Genomic DNA, 14,401 nt, shown 5'->3' with positions numbered 1-14,401 from the left:
TGTCCACAAACATGCGGGGCCCAAGAGAAGTGCAGGGCAAAGGCGCTCTGGCCGGCACAGCCCCCGAAACCCCTTCAGGCTCTTGCCGGCAGTCACTTGAGAGGGGCAGCCCGCTTCTCCAGGTCCACACACAACCCTCCCTGTTCTGTCACCCTCTCCGCACACACGCGTCTCCCTGACCCCCTGCAACACAGCAGAACATCGCACTGTCCACTGCCCTGGAGGCCACGGAATGAGCCCAGGGGATCCAAGCACGTTAACTGGAAGGGCCGCTCCGTCGGGGAGCAGAGCTGAGCAGGGCAGGTCTGTGTTTGCAGAGCCTCCTACCGTGTCCTGGCTCTTCCGCCGAGCGCTGCGGTCACAACTGGAAAGTAACAAGACGCGGCCGTTCTTCGCCCTGTCTCCAGCCCCGCTCCCATGCACGCCTGTCCGGGCCACCTGTTCTCTTGGTGAAGTGACTCTGTCTGCAGGACCACAGGGAGGCCGTGCGTGCCACCCCCCACCCCCCGCTCCCTCTTCCCTTGCCGGATCCGGGGAGCGCCGGCAGCCCCGCGGAGCCTCTCTCCCTGCGATCTCCGATCTCCGGTGCGAGGCCAGGACGGCCCAGAGCGGCACGTGTTTACACAGAGCGCTTCCCCTGCCGCACCAACACATCGCTGTGCTCCGCGAGCCGCGGCCAGGCAGTGTCACCGCTCCCGGACAACGGGATGGCCATCTCAGACCAAAGGTGCTCTCTGGAATCAGAATAGGTCCTTGGCGATAATCCACGCAGCTTGTCATGTTCAAAAGAGCTTTGTGCCAACCACTAAGACAAAGCTTTAACCAAGTTCATAGAATCACCGAGACCCGTTCACCATTACCTCTCTACGTTATGCTGTAAGGAAACTGGCTGACCGCGGAGGAGGGAGCATTGAGGAAAGGGTTTAGTATCTACCAAAAGTACTTAACCTCAAGTAACCAATAGTAATGCAAACTTGCTTTAAAGGAACCAAAGGCATTGCCAAGTATTTGCCAAAAGAAGGCACTTTTTATTTAAAATTTGAGACTAACAATATCTCAACAGTCAGTCCCAAAAAGGTATTAATCCATTTAAGGTTATAATTTTCATAAAGGTGTAGATATTTCTCTATTGTTTTCATGTAAAATAGTATAGATTTGTTTTGTTGGTTTAAGAATAATACATATTTAGTAGTAATACAGTTTCTTCCTAAGTGCAGATTAGTTTCCTTTTTTCTTGCTTGCAGTCGAAACACAGCGTGATAGGTGTTTCTCTTCTTATTTTCATGGTCACATTACGTCTTAGCATCTCACTTTGTGAAAACAAGGAGAAAGATACCAACCTACAGAGCCCCGCTTACTAAAGCACTAGCTTAATGAACAAAAAAATGACGGCAATCGGGGGGTCCATTCATGTATTGCCTTTATGTTGTTTTTTAAAAGAAAACCATGATGCCTTTGTATTTGCTGTTTGCACCCCTGAAATCAATTCCGTATCATGTTTGGATGCCATACATTTGCACATGTACTGTACATAGTAACGCATACTGTATTTTTATATGTGTGCACATTTCTCATCAGATCTTTTGTACATAGTGGCAGTATTGTAGCCGGTCAGGAAACGTTTGATATCTCAGCAATTTTGCATTTTTGTGTCTCAAATAAAAAACATTTTGATGTACTACGTACGGTTCTTGCTGTACAGATGGTGGGCCACACCCTACGGGCCAGGGCGGGCCACGGTGGAGCTGGGTGTGGGCAGGGGTTTCGGAGGAGACCCCCCCCTTCGGAACTCGCCCCACAGGAGCTGGCCACGCACAAAACCAGTAGCCTCACCGAGGCGAGCTCTGTGGCTCACACATCCAGGGGGCCAGCCTCCCCCAAGGCCAGGAACGGGGGATACAAAGGAGAAGCCGGGACTGGCTGAACTTGAGTATGACAAGATTGACACCAAAGTCATGTTCGTTCTCCTACAAGGGGAAGGGAGCCCTGAAGGGAGCGTGATAGAGCATGGCGAGCACGGCCGTGCAGGGGAAACACGCACACTTTGGTAGCAATCGAGCCACCAACAAAGTTCCCCAGATGCCCAGAGAGTCCTTCAATGGAACCAGGTTTCAAAAAACTGTATGAGGTGTTTTTATCGACCATAAAAATGGTCTTTAGAATTGGGTCTTCTTTTCCTAAAATGGCATTTAATTTTCAATCTAGGAAAGTGGAAGCCCGTGGTGAAGATACAGTTTTGAGGGAAACAGCATTCTATTTTCCTCCTCAATCTGGTGAAATACAATGGCCACGAGTAAACCAGATTGGCAGCCAGGGCTTTCGTGTCGCTGTCTGTGTCACCCGCAGCCCGGGAGAACAGAAAGATCACGAATTACCTAACTACAGCCCCAGGGTCGGTCTCTGTGATGCTGAGGGACCAAGACAGCAGCCTTAGCACATCTGTGGGTCCGTGATGTTCCCAAGGGCCTAAAATGTCTCATCACATCACACATCACCAGCCAGTGTCCCCACCCCGAGGGGGGCAGAGAACACTGTCAGAGGGAGCAGGGCAGGTGCCCCGCCTCGGAGGAGAGGCCACGGACAGAGCAGGGGGCTCTAGGGAAGGTGCGCGGCCCACACGGCACGTGCACACGGAGAGGACGTTCCCGGCACAGAGAACAGGCTGGGCGAGGCCAGACATGAGCAATTGGGGCCGTGGCCCTGCCGTGCGCCCAGCCACAGGCCAGACAGATGCTGGCGTTCAGCTGTGGGACCCCCTTCACGCACAAAGTCTGAAAAACCAGGTCCGCACAGTAGGCGAGAGCCGGGCATGCAAGGACACCCCCCCCCCCCAATGGAGAGGCCTCAGAGTGTCCTGTAGAGAATTCTCTTAACTTTGGGCCACACCGAGCCTCGGAAAGCTTTTCAGACACTGGACACAGGCATCATCCCGCATCTCCACAGCCCCTACTGCACACTGGCTCTAGAACCCGGGTGAATCTCCCGTCGCTGTAAACGCAGACACGCCCACACACTCAGCGTCGGGAAATGAACAAGAACCAGCCCGCGGGGCAATCACGCACCGGCACCGAACCGGGCAGACCGACTCCAGCACAGATGGGAACCACACGTCCCCGACCCGTTAACGTGGCCACACAGTCCTCTCGGAGGTTTCTCGTCCCTCATGACCCTTCCTCCCGCTCCTTCCACAAACGGCTGAGCTTCTGAGAAGTCTGACAAGCCGTTCGTCTGAACCTGCTTTAACTTCCGAAAGAAACCTCATCTTGAAACCCTGCCCGTCTTCTCTGCTAGTGTCTGTGGCAAGGTACTAAAATTAAACCCCTACTGTGTCGTTAAACAAAAAACAAAGGTGTTCCCCAACGTTGGGAAGGCCCTCTTGTTGCTCAGGACTGTGTCCCAGATCCTTGCAGGTGGGGACCATTGATGATGGTCCAGCCGGGGGTAGGGTTCGGGGGGGTGGGGGGTCACTCACCCTGGACAACACATACAGGAGACTCAAAAGCATCTAAAATCCAAAAGACACAAATGCTAGTAGGATCCCGTCCGACCCTGATGGTGAACCGACAGCGAGGAGGGGCCTGTATTTGGGTTCGTAGTTAAGCATGTCAAATGCTTCCCATTAGGGACTCCAGTGTTGGCCTTTGAGACCCTTGCTCTGCCTCTTCTCCCGCAGCTGGATGGTCCTCAAGTCCACACTCAGCAGAATGGCAAACAAAGCTTTGTGCCCATGAAGTTCGCTCGACCAAGAGCACAGTCACAGTGGTTTTGTTACGTACTTTAAAGCACTAAAAAAGGTCTGCAACGCCATTGAGACAAGCAGCTTTATGTGCTCTACTTCAGTTATGTCTGTCAAACAACGTGGAAGGTTGGCCAGGACATCACATGCGCAAGAGACACAGAAGCCACAACAGGGAGACCAAAAAAAAAAAAAAAAAAGTGCTACAACCTAAAGCTACTTACCCGTCTCCCCACACCTCTAGTACACAGCGCCAGCGAACGGGAAGGCAGCCGAGGACAGAAACATACTCAGTGCTATTAGACCCCAGACCCTGCGCCAAACACTTCACACAACCTCACTGAACCACAAGTCTATGAGCTAAGAACTGTTATTGCCCCCATTTTACAGATGTGGCAACTGAGGACAGAAAGGGGAATGATTTGCCTGAAATTACACAGGAAGCAGAGCCCGGATGCGAGACCACGCTTCTGATGCCCCGGAACCCAGACCACTTCTGCAGACTCAGTGCATACAACACTTGTCTCCGTTCCAATATGTTACCAATTCAACCAGTCGTGGCTGACCGAATTTCCATCCGTCATGAGGTTCAGCCCCAATTGTGGGTCTCCCATGTCTCCATGTCACACGTTTTTACAAAGCAGCTATTCCCTGGGAGTGGTGTGTGGCATTCAGGCTAGGGCTCTGACTAGGTTAGCCGGCCACCGCCAGGATTACAAGACCAGGACAACATAAATGAGCCCCAGTGGCCACAGTCAGTGACTCACTCACAACCAAACATTGTCTATCAGGGCTGGGACTTCAAGAGTCCCTTGAGCACATCTAGAAGCCCAAGAGTCACAGAACAGGGACTCCTGGGTGGCTCAGTCAGTTAAGCATCTGCCTTCAGCTCAGGTCATGATCCCAGGGTCCCGGGATCAAGTCCCGCATCAGGCTCCTTGCTCAGCTGGGAGCCTGCTTCTCTGAACTCCACCTGGCTCTCCCCCGCTTGTGCTCACCCTCTCTCTCTCGTGGACAAATAAATAAAATCTTTAAAAAGTTACAGGACAATTTTTAAAACACCTAATAAGGTTGAAGAGACAAACTCTGTGACTCCGCTGTTTTGGTGTACGTCCTGGAGAAGCACCCTTGGCCCCAGACCGCCATGTGCCGGAATGAACATTAGCGCATCCAGAGCAAACAAGGAAGACAATCCGTGCGCCTTTCAGCCAACTTTAAACACAGCCATTTACCTAAATACGCTAAACCAGAAAATCAAATGTGTCACCATAAAGAATCTCCAAACAAAAGGCTTCAGGGAAGAAAGTGGAGGAAGACGCAGGGGTAACTCAAGTCACCTTTTAAAACAAGAACACTGTGGGGATTTCTAGATATAAAGATATAACGTATTAAAAAAAATATAGCTGGTAAAGACATGTCCATTTCAAGGTTCAGGCTACTTCTGGAAAAAGAAAAAAAATGAGACTGTGGAAGGTGTAAAGTAATCTTCAATTAATACTGAATGTTTCATTTAATTTCTTTCTATGTTTTATTTAATAACTATAGCCATATAGAACAACATTAACATTACTTACTGGCAGTTGATTTCTTTCTTCTGCCCCATGCTTTTCAGTGAGTTGGAATTATTTCATGTAAGAAAACACTTGTTTAGGGTCCCCTGGGTGGCTCTGTCAGTTAAGTGTTTCATGTCTTCAGCTCAGGTCATGATCCCAGGGTCCTGGGATCGAGCCCCGCATGGGGTTCCCTGCTCAGTGGGGAGCCTGCTTCTCCCTCTCCCACCCACCCTGCTCATGTTCCCTCTCTCACTGTGTCTCTCTCTGTTACATAAATAAATAAAATCTTTAAAAAATAATACTAATAAATAAATAAAAATAGTAAGTTATAAGGGCATGATATAAACAACTCTATGCCAATAAATTAACTTAGATAAAACAGACAAATTCCTAGAAAGCACAACTACCAAAAGCAGACTCGGGGAAAAAAATCAGAAATTCGAATAGACCTACAACAAGTAAAGAAAATGAATTAATTTTAGAAACTACTGACAAGGGGCACCTGGGTGGCTCAGTGGGTTAAAGCCTCTGCCTTCGGCTCAGGTCATGATCCTGGGGTCCTGGGATCGAGCCCTGTGTCGGGCTCTCTGCTCAGCAGGGAGCCTGCTTCCTCCTCTCTCTGACTGCCTCTCTGCCTACTTGTAATCTCTGTCTGTCAAATAAATAAAATCTTTAAAAAAGAAAAGAAAAGAAACTACCAACAAAGTGGCTTCACTCATGAATTCTACCAAAAATTCAAAGAAAAATTATTAGCAATTTTTCACAAACTCTTTGAGAAAAGAGAGCTCCTACTGACTTTCTATTAGAGAGGATCCTGACATCAATACCTAATAAAGACATAAGAAAACAAAATAAACACACCGGTGCGGGTTAGGAATATATACACAAACATCCTAAACAAAGGACTAGCAAACCAAATACTGCAACATACATATAGTATCATACATTAAGATATTTTCACATTCCCAAGGGTTCTGAATGACGCACTGGCCCAGAAGGACTTCACAGATAAATTCAGAGCCATCCCATTCTATAGCAACAGAGTACACATTCTTCTCTAGCGCACATGGAATATTCTCCACAAGAGATCACATCCTGGGTCATAAATCAGGTCTTAACTGGTACCAAACGTTTGGGATCATTCCCTGCATATTTTCAGACCACAATGCTCTGAACCTAGAACTTAATCACAAGAGGAAATTTGGGAAGAACTCAAATACATGGAGGCTAAAGAGCATCCTACAAAAAAATGACTGGGTCAACCAGGAAATTAAAGAAGAATTTTAAAAATTCATGGAAACAAACAAAAACTGAAAACACAATTGTTCAAAATCTGTGGGACACAGCAAAGGCAGTCCTGAGAGGAAAATATATAGCAATACAAGCCTTTCTCAAAAGAACAAGAAAGGTCTCAATGGCACAACCTAACCTTACTCCTAAAGTTGCCAAATAAAGCCTAAACTCAGCAGAGAATTAATAAAGATCAGAGCAAAAATCAATAAAATAGAAACCAAAAGAACAGCAGAACAGATCAATGAAACTAGGAGCTGATTCTTTGAAAGAAGTAATAAGATTGATAAACCCCTGGCCAGACTTATCAAAAAGTAAAGAGAAAGGACCCAAATTAATAAAATCATGAATTAAAGAGGAGAGATCACAACCAACACCAAAGAAATACAAACAATTATAAGAACATATTATGAGCAATTATACGCCAGCAAATGTGACAATCTGGAAGAAATGGATGCATTCCTAGAGGTGTATAAACTACCAAAACTGAACCACGAAGAAATAGAAAACCTGAACAGACCCATAACCAGTAAGGAGATTAAAGCAGTCATCAAAAATCTCCCAACAAACAAGACCCCAGGGCCAGACTGCTTTCCAGGAGAATTCTACCAAACATTTAAAGAAGAATTAATTCCTATTCTCCTGAAACTGTTCCAAAAAACAGAAATGGAAAGAAAACTCTCAAATTCATTTTATGAGGCCAACATTACCTTGATCCCAAAACCAGACCAAGGCCCCATCAAAAAGGAGAATAACAGACCAATATCCTTGATGAACACAGATGCAAAAATTCTCACCAAGATACTAGCCAACAGGATCCAACGGTACATTAGAAGGATTATTCACCACAACCAAGTGGGATTTATTCCTGGGCTGCAAATTAATTAATATAAATAAAAGAAAGGACGAGAACCATATGATCCTCGCAATAGATGTTAAAACAGCACTTGACAAAGAACAGCATCTTTCCTGAGTCAAACTCTTCAGTGTAGGGACATAGAGAACACGGCTCCATACCATAAAAGCCATATACAAAAAGCCCACAGTGAATATCATTCTCAATGGGGAAAAACAGATTTTCTGCTAAGGTCAGGAACACGGCAGAGATGTCCACTATCACCACTGCTATTCAACATAGTACTAGAAGTCCTAGCCTCACCAATCAGACAACAAAAAGAAATAAAAGGCATCTGAATTGGCAAAGAGAAAGGCAGACTCTCAATCTTTGCAGATGACATGATACTCTTTGTGGAAAATCTAAAAGACTCCACTCCAAAATTGCTAGAACTCATACAGGAATTCAGCAAAGTGGCAGGATATAAAATCAGTGCACAGAAATCAGTTGCATTTCTGTACACTAACAATGAGACAGAAAAAAGAGAAATTAAGGAGTTAGTCCCATTTACAACTACCCCCTAAACCATAAAATATCTAGGAATAAACCAAACCAAAGAGGTAAAGGTTCTGTGCTCAGAAAACTAGAGAACACTCCTAAAAGAAATTGAGGGAGACACAAAGAAATGGAAAAACATTCCATACTCATGGGTTGGAATAATAGATATTGTAAAAATGTCTACACTAGAGCACCTGGGTGGCTCAGTTGGTTGAGCGACTGCCTTCGGCTCAGGTCATGATCCCGGACTTCCAGGATGTAGTCCCGCATCGGGCCCCCAGCTCCTTGGGGAGTCTTCTTCTCCCTCTGACCTTCTCCTCTCTCACTCATTCTCTCTCAAATAAATAAAATCTTTTTTAAAAATGTCTACACTACTAAGAGAAGCAATGCATTCAATACAGTAATACCATCAACTTTTTTCATAGAAATTGAACAAATAATCCTAAAATTTATATGGAACCAGGAAAGACCCCGAATAGTCAGAGGCATGTTGCAAAGAAAAGCAAAGTTGGCAGCATCACAATTCCAGACTTCAAGTTCTATTACAAAGCTACCATCATCCAGACAGTACGGTATTGGCACAGAAATAGACATGTAGATCAATGGAACAGAATAGAGAGCAGAAATACTATGGTCAACTAATCTTCAACAAAGCAGGAAAGAATGTCCAATAGAAAAAAGATAGTCTCTTCAACTAATGGTGTTGGGAAAATTGGACAGCCACATGCAGAAGAATGAAACCGGACCATTTCCTTACACCACACACGAAAATAGACTCAAAAATGGAAGACAGACCTCAATGTGAGGCAGGAATCCATCAAAATCTTTGAGGAGAACACAGGAAGCAACCTCTTTGACCTCAGCTGCAGCAACTTCTTTCTAGGAATATCGCCAAAGGCAAGAGAACCAAGGGCAAAAATGAACTATTGGGACTTCATCAAGATCAAAAGCTTTTGCATAGCAAAGGTAACAGTCAACAAAACCAAAACACAACTGACAGAATGGGAGATACTTGCAAATGACATATCAGATAAAGGGTGTGTGTATGTGTGTGTGTGTGTGTGTGTATCTTTATATATAGATAGATAAACATATCTTTATAAGATTTATAAAGAACTTATCAAACTCAACACTGAAAGAACAATTAATATCCAATCAAGAAATGGGCAGAGGACATGAATAAACATTTCTGCAAAGAAGACATCCAGATGGCCAACAGACACATGAAAAAGTGCTCATCATTCAGCATCAGGAAAATACAAATCAAAACGTCAATGAGATACCACCTCACACTAGTCAGAATGGCTGAAATTAACAAGTCAGGAAATGACATATGTTGGAGAGGATGCAGAGATAGGGGAACCCTCCGACACTGTTGCTGGGAATGCAAGCTGGTGCAACCACTCTGGAAAACAGCATGGAGGTTCCTCAAAAAGTTGAAAATAGCTCTATTTTCTGACCTATGACCCAGCGATAGCACTGCTGGGTATTTACGCCAAAAATACAAATGCAGTGATAGGAAGGGGGACGTGCACCTGAATGTTTATAGCAGCAATGTCCACAATAGCCAAACTATGGAAAGAAACCAGCTGTCCCTGACATTTGAATGGATAAAACTGTGGCATATATATATATGATGTTCTCAAGGATTTTGACGGATTTTCATGGATTCCTGTCTCACACTGAGGTCTTTCAACCATTTTGAGTCTATTTGGGGGTATGGTGTAAGGAAATGTTCCAATTTCATAAAGATGTGGCATATATATATATATATATATATATATAGAGAGAGAGAGAGAGAGATCTGTGTGTATACACACATAGATATATAGATATAGATATAGATATAGATATCTCCAAGTATATGTATTATTTGGGTCCTCTCTCTCTCTCTCTCTACACACACACACACACACACACACACACACACACACACAGGAATATTATATAGCCATCAAAAATGGAATCTTGCCATTTACAATGATGTGGATGGAACTAGAGACTATTATGCTAAGCAAAATAAGTCAATCAGAGAAAGACAATTATCATATGATCTCATTGATATGTGGAATTTGAGAAATAAGACAGAGGATCATAGGGAAAGAGAGGAAAAAAATGAAACAAGTAGAAACCAGAGGGAGACAAGCCATAAGAGACTCTTAATCTCAGGAAACAAAGTGAGGGTTCCTGGAGTGGAGGGGGTGGGAGGGATGGGGTGGCTGGGTCATGGACATTGGGGAGGGTATGTGCTGTGCTCTGTGCTGTGTGTTACGTAAGACTGATGAATCACAGACCTGTACCCTTAAAACAAATAATACATTTTATGTTAATGACAAATAAAAATGTTTAAAGATGCTATCTTGCCATTTGTATTGACATCAGTGGAACTAGAGGGTATTATACTAAGTGAAATAACTCAGAAAGACAATTCTCATATGATCTTACTCATATGTGGAATTTAAGAAACAAAACAGAGGATCATAGGGGAAGAGTGGGAAAAATAAAACAAGATGAAATCAGAGAAGGAGACAAACCATAAGAGACTCTTAGTCACAGGAAACAAACTGAGGGTTTGCAAACATGCTGGAGGGGCAGGGGTCAGGGATGGGGTAACTGGATGATGGACAGTGAGGAGGGCCCATGATGTAATGCGCACTGGTTGTCATATAAACTGATGAATCACTGACCTCTACCTCTGGAACTAATATACATTATATGTTAGCTAACTGAATTTAAATTTTAAAACATAAAATTAAAAAATGTTTTTAATTTTTTAAAAAAGATTTATTTATTTATTTATCAGAGAGAGAGCGAGCGCAGGCAGACAGAATGGCAGGCAGAGGCAGAGGGAGAAGCAAGCTCCCTGCTGAGCAAGGAGCCCGATGCGGGACTCGATCCCAGGAAGCCGGGATCATGACCTGAGCCGAAGGCAGCCGCCCAACCAACTGAGCCACCCAGGCGTCCCAAAAAATGTTTTTAATTTTTATTTAAAAAAATTTTTAAACTTATACAAGATGTAAAAAAAAAAAAAAAAGATGGTCAACATTAAAAGTCATTAGGGAAATGCAAATCAGAATCCCATGAGATACCGTTCATACCCATTAGGATAACAACTGAAAAAGAAAATTACAGATCTTGGTACAGATTTGGACAAATTGGAACCCTTGTGCATTTTCCATTGTGGCTGTAGCCACTATGGAAAACAACAGGACTACACCCTCAAAAAAATCTAATATACCCAGCAACACCACTCTGGATATATACCTAGCAGAACTGAAAGCAGACTTTTGAAGAGGTATTTGTGTACCCTCCTTCATAAAAGAATTATTCAAAATAGCCAAAAGCTGGAAGAAACCCAAGTTTCCAATGATGTGAATGGATAGATCAAAATGTGGCCTATACATGCAAAGAAGTATTATTTGGCTTTAAAAATTCAAAGACAATTCAAATTCATAGGCAGCAGAATGGTAGTTGCCAAGGGTTGTCATAGGGAACAATGGGGATTTATTGTTTAATGGGTACAAAATTACAGTTTTCCAAGATGAAAACAGTTCTGGAGTTGGGCAATGATGATGGTTAACAATGGAATATACGTAGTGCCACCGAACTACACACCTAAACTGGCGAATTTTATGCTATGTGTGTTTACCACCACTAAACAGTTTTAAAAGCAGATGTGGGGGAGGCACTTTCTGTATAATAGAGCAAAGATGTGGATTATGGCAGACTTCTAGTTGCAAATGATGTAAGCTGCAAGGTAGGTGAGTACCATCTTAAAACACTCAAAGAAAAGAAAGCTGTTAACCTATGGTTCTGTTACCTGCAAAAACATCTTTCAAAAATGAAGGTAAGAGTTTCTCAGACATATAAAAGCTGTAACAACTCATCACCTGCAGATTCTTATAATAAATATTAAAGGAAGGAGGTATCTGGGTGGCTCATTCAGTCAAGCATCTGCCTTCAGCTCAAGTCAGGATCCTGGGGTTCTGGGATCAGGCCCTGCATTGGGCTCCCTGCTCAGCAGGGAATCTGCTTCTCCCTCTCCCTCTCCCTGCTCATTCTCTCTCTCTCTCAAATAACTAACTAAAATCTTTTTAAAAGAAGCAATATTGGGGCACCTGGGTGGCTCAGTGGGTTAAACCTCTGCCTTCCACTCAAGTTGTGATCTCAGGGTCCTGGGATCGGGCCCCACATCGGACTCTCTACTTAGTGGGGAGCCTGCTTTCCCCACTCCCCCCACCTGCCTCTCTGCCTACTTGTGATTTCTGTCAAATAAATAAAATCTTAAAAAAAAAGAAGCAATATTAAAGGAAGTCTTTCAGAAAGAAGGAAAATGATACCAGACACAACTCTAGATCTACACAAAGGAAGAGCACCAGAAACAGTAACTACATAAATAAGTATATGACAATTTTTCTTACTATTTAAATCTCCTGAAGGATAACTGGCTGGGACAAAGAGAAAATAAATAGGAAGATGATAAAGATACCACGTCAATTGGCTCATTAAATGTAAATGGTCTAAATAATCCAGTTAAAAGGCAGAGATTTTCAGAATGGTTAAGAAAGGAAACCTGACTCTATGCTGTCTAAAAGAAACACCTTTCAATTATAAATAAACAGAAATAGGTTATAAGTAAACATATAGAGAAAGGTATGCCAATCAATTGTTTAATTATTGAAGTGGTTATACTAATAAATTACTGAAATAGTTATATTTATTTTTTTGAAATGGCTACATTTACATGATACAAAGTTTCAAAGATCTCAGAGCAAATAATATTACCAGAGATAAAGGTCATTTCATAATGATAAACTCATCAAAAGTCAAAGGAATTCTGTTTATGTACTTAGCAGATGCAAATAACGTGAAACAAAACAACAACAACAACAAAAAAAATCACAGAATTTCAAGGAGATACAGATAAATCCACAATTGCAGTCGAGATTTTAATACCTTCTCAGCAGCTGATAGAACAAGTCAGGAGAAACCAAGTAAGGATTTTTGTTTAATATTTTAAAATACCAACAATCAATTTCATATGTATAAAACATTTCACCCAACAGCAGAATAGAGTCTTTACAAAGGCATATGTTCCCCCACCACAATGAAATTAAGTGTGGAATCCATAAAAGGAAAATCCTTTAGAAAATCCCCACATGCTTGGAAACTAATTAACACACTTCAGAGTAAACTGTGGGTCAAAAAATAAGTAAAAGAGAAAATAAGCATTTTGAACTAAAGGAAAAGAGAACTAGATCCAAAGCTGTGATATGCTGCTGAAAGCAGTAGATGAAGGGGAAGGTATGGGGTCAAATGCCTGTAATAAAGAAGAGGGACTCAAATCAATCGTTCAGTGTCCATTTTAAAAAAACTAGAAAAGCGAGAGGAGTTAAGATAGCGGAGGAGTAACAGGCTGAGACGACATCAGGTAGCAGGAGATCAGCTAGATAGTTTATCAAACCTTCCCAAACACCTACAAATCCAACAAGAGATCAAAGAGAAGAAGAGCAGCAATTCTACGAACAGAAAATCGACCACTTTCTGAAAGGTAGGACGTGCGGAGAAGTGAATCCAAAGCGACGGGAAGATAGACCACTGGGGGAGGGGCTGGCTCCCAGCAAGAGATGGAGCAACAGAGCACAAAATCTGAACTTTTAGAAGTCTGCTCCACTGAGGGACATCGCTTCAGAGGTTAAGCCAGGGTGAAACCCATGAGGGGACAGCGTGGTCCCAGGTCCCATGGGGTCACAGAAGGATTGGGGGTGTCTGAGTGTCGCAGAGCTCACAGATATCAGAGTGGGGAAGCCGGCTACAGAGACGGAGCCAGGGACTGAGCTGTCAACTCGGGGTTACCTTAAACTGTGATCTGTTGCACAGTCAGACCACTGCTCTTTGAACAGGGACCCCAAAAGATCCAGAGAGACCCCCTGGAAGAACTCGGGGAGCTGCGGGGGTTTGGAGACTCCAGGCGGGGCTGTGTGCCGGAGACAGAGATGCTTGGTCACAGGCTATGTGAACTCAGAGCACGACTGGAGGCCAGGGAGATGGGAGTGACTGAGTGCTTTTCTCTGAGGAGGCACTGAGGAGTGGGGCCCGAGCTTTGAGCTCTTCCAGGCCGGAGGCTGGGGACTGGGAGACCGCCATTTTCATTCCCATTCTCCAGAGCTCTACGGAAAGCCTTCAGGGGAAAAAAGCTCTTGAGAGCGAACCAAGCAGATTACTCAGCCTGGCACCTAGTAAGGGCAGTGCAATTCCGCCTGGGGCAAAGACACTTGAGAATCACTACACCAGGCCCCTCCCCTAGAAGATCGGCAAGAAATCGAGCCAAGACCAAGTTCACTTAGCAAGGAGAACAGGGGAACTCCAGAGGAGGAGAAAGCAAAGCATGGAATTCATGGCTTTCTCCTCGTGATTGTTTAGTCTTGA

General features: G+C 43.9%; 1 protein-coding gene across 1 annotated transcript in view; it reads left to right on the top strand.

Annotated features, from left to right (window-relative positions):
- The window catches only part of MRTFB (myocardin related transcription factor B), a 262,113-nt gene extending 257,463 nt beyond the window's left edge, over nucleotides 1-4,650 (top strand). Inside the window, exon 18 of the mRNA XM_032328495.1 lies at nucleotides 4,127-4,650. Coding sequence (XP_032184386.1) covers nucleotides 4,127-4,416 — 290 coding nt within the window. The 3' untranslated portion in view covers nucleotides 4,417-4,650. The remainder of the gene's footprint in view (nucleotides 1-4,126) is intronic.
- Nucleotides 4,651-14,401: the final 9,751 nt, after the last annotated feature.

The sequence above is a fragment of the Mustela erminea genome, chromosome 20 (genome assembly GCF_009829155.1).
Source record: "Mustela erminea isolate mMusErm1 chromosome 20, mMusErm1.Pri, whole genome shotgun sequence".
Lineage (NCBI taxonomy): Eukaryota > Metazoa > Chordata > Mammalia > Carnivora > Mustelidae > Mustela > Mustela erminea.
The sequence above is the reverse complement of the archived record's forward strand: the minus strand, read 5'-3'. Positions and strand labels throughout refer to the sequence as shown.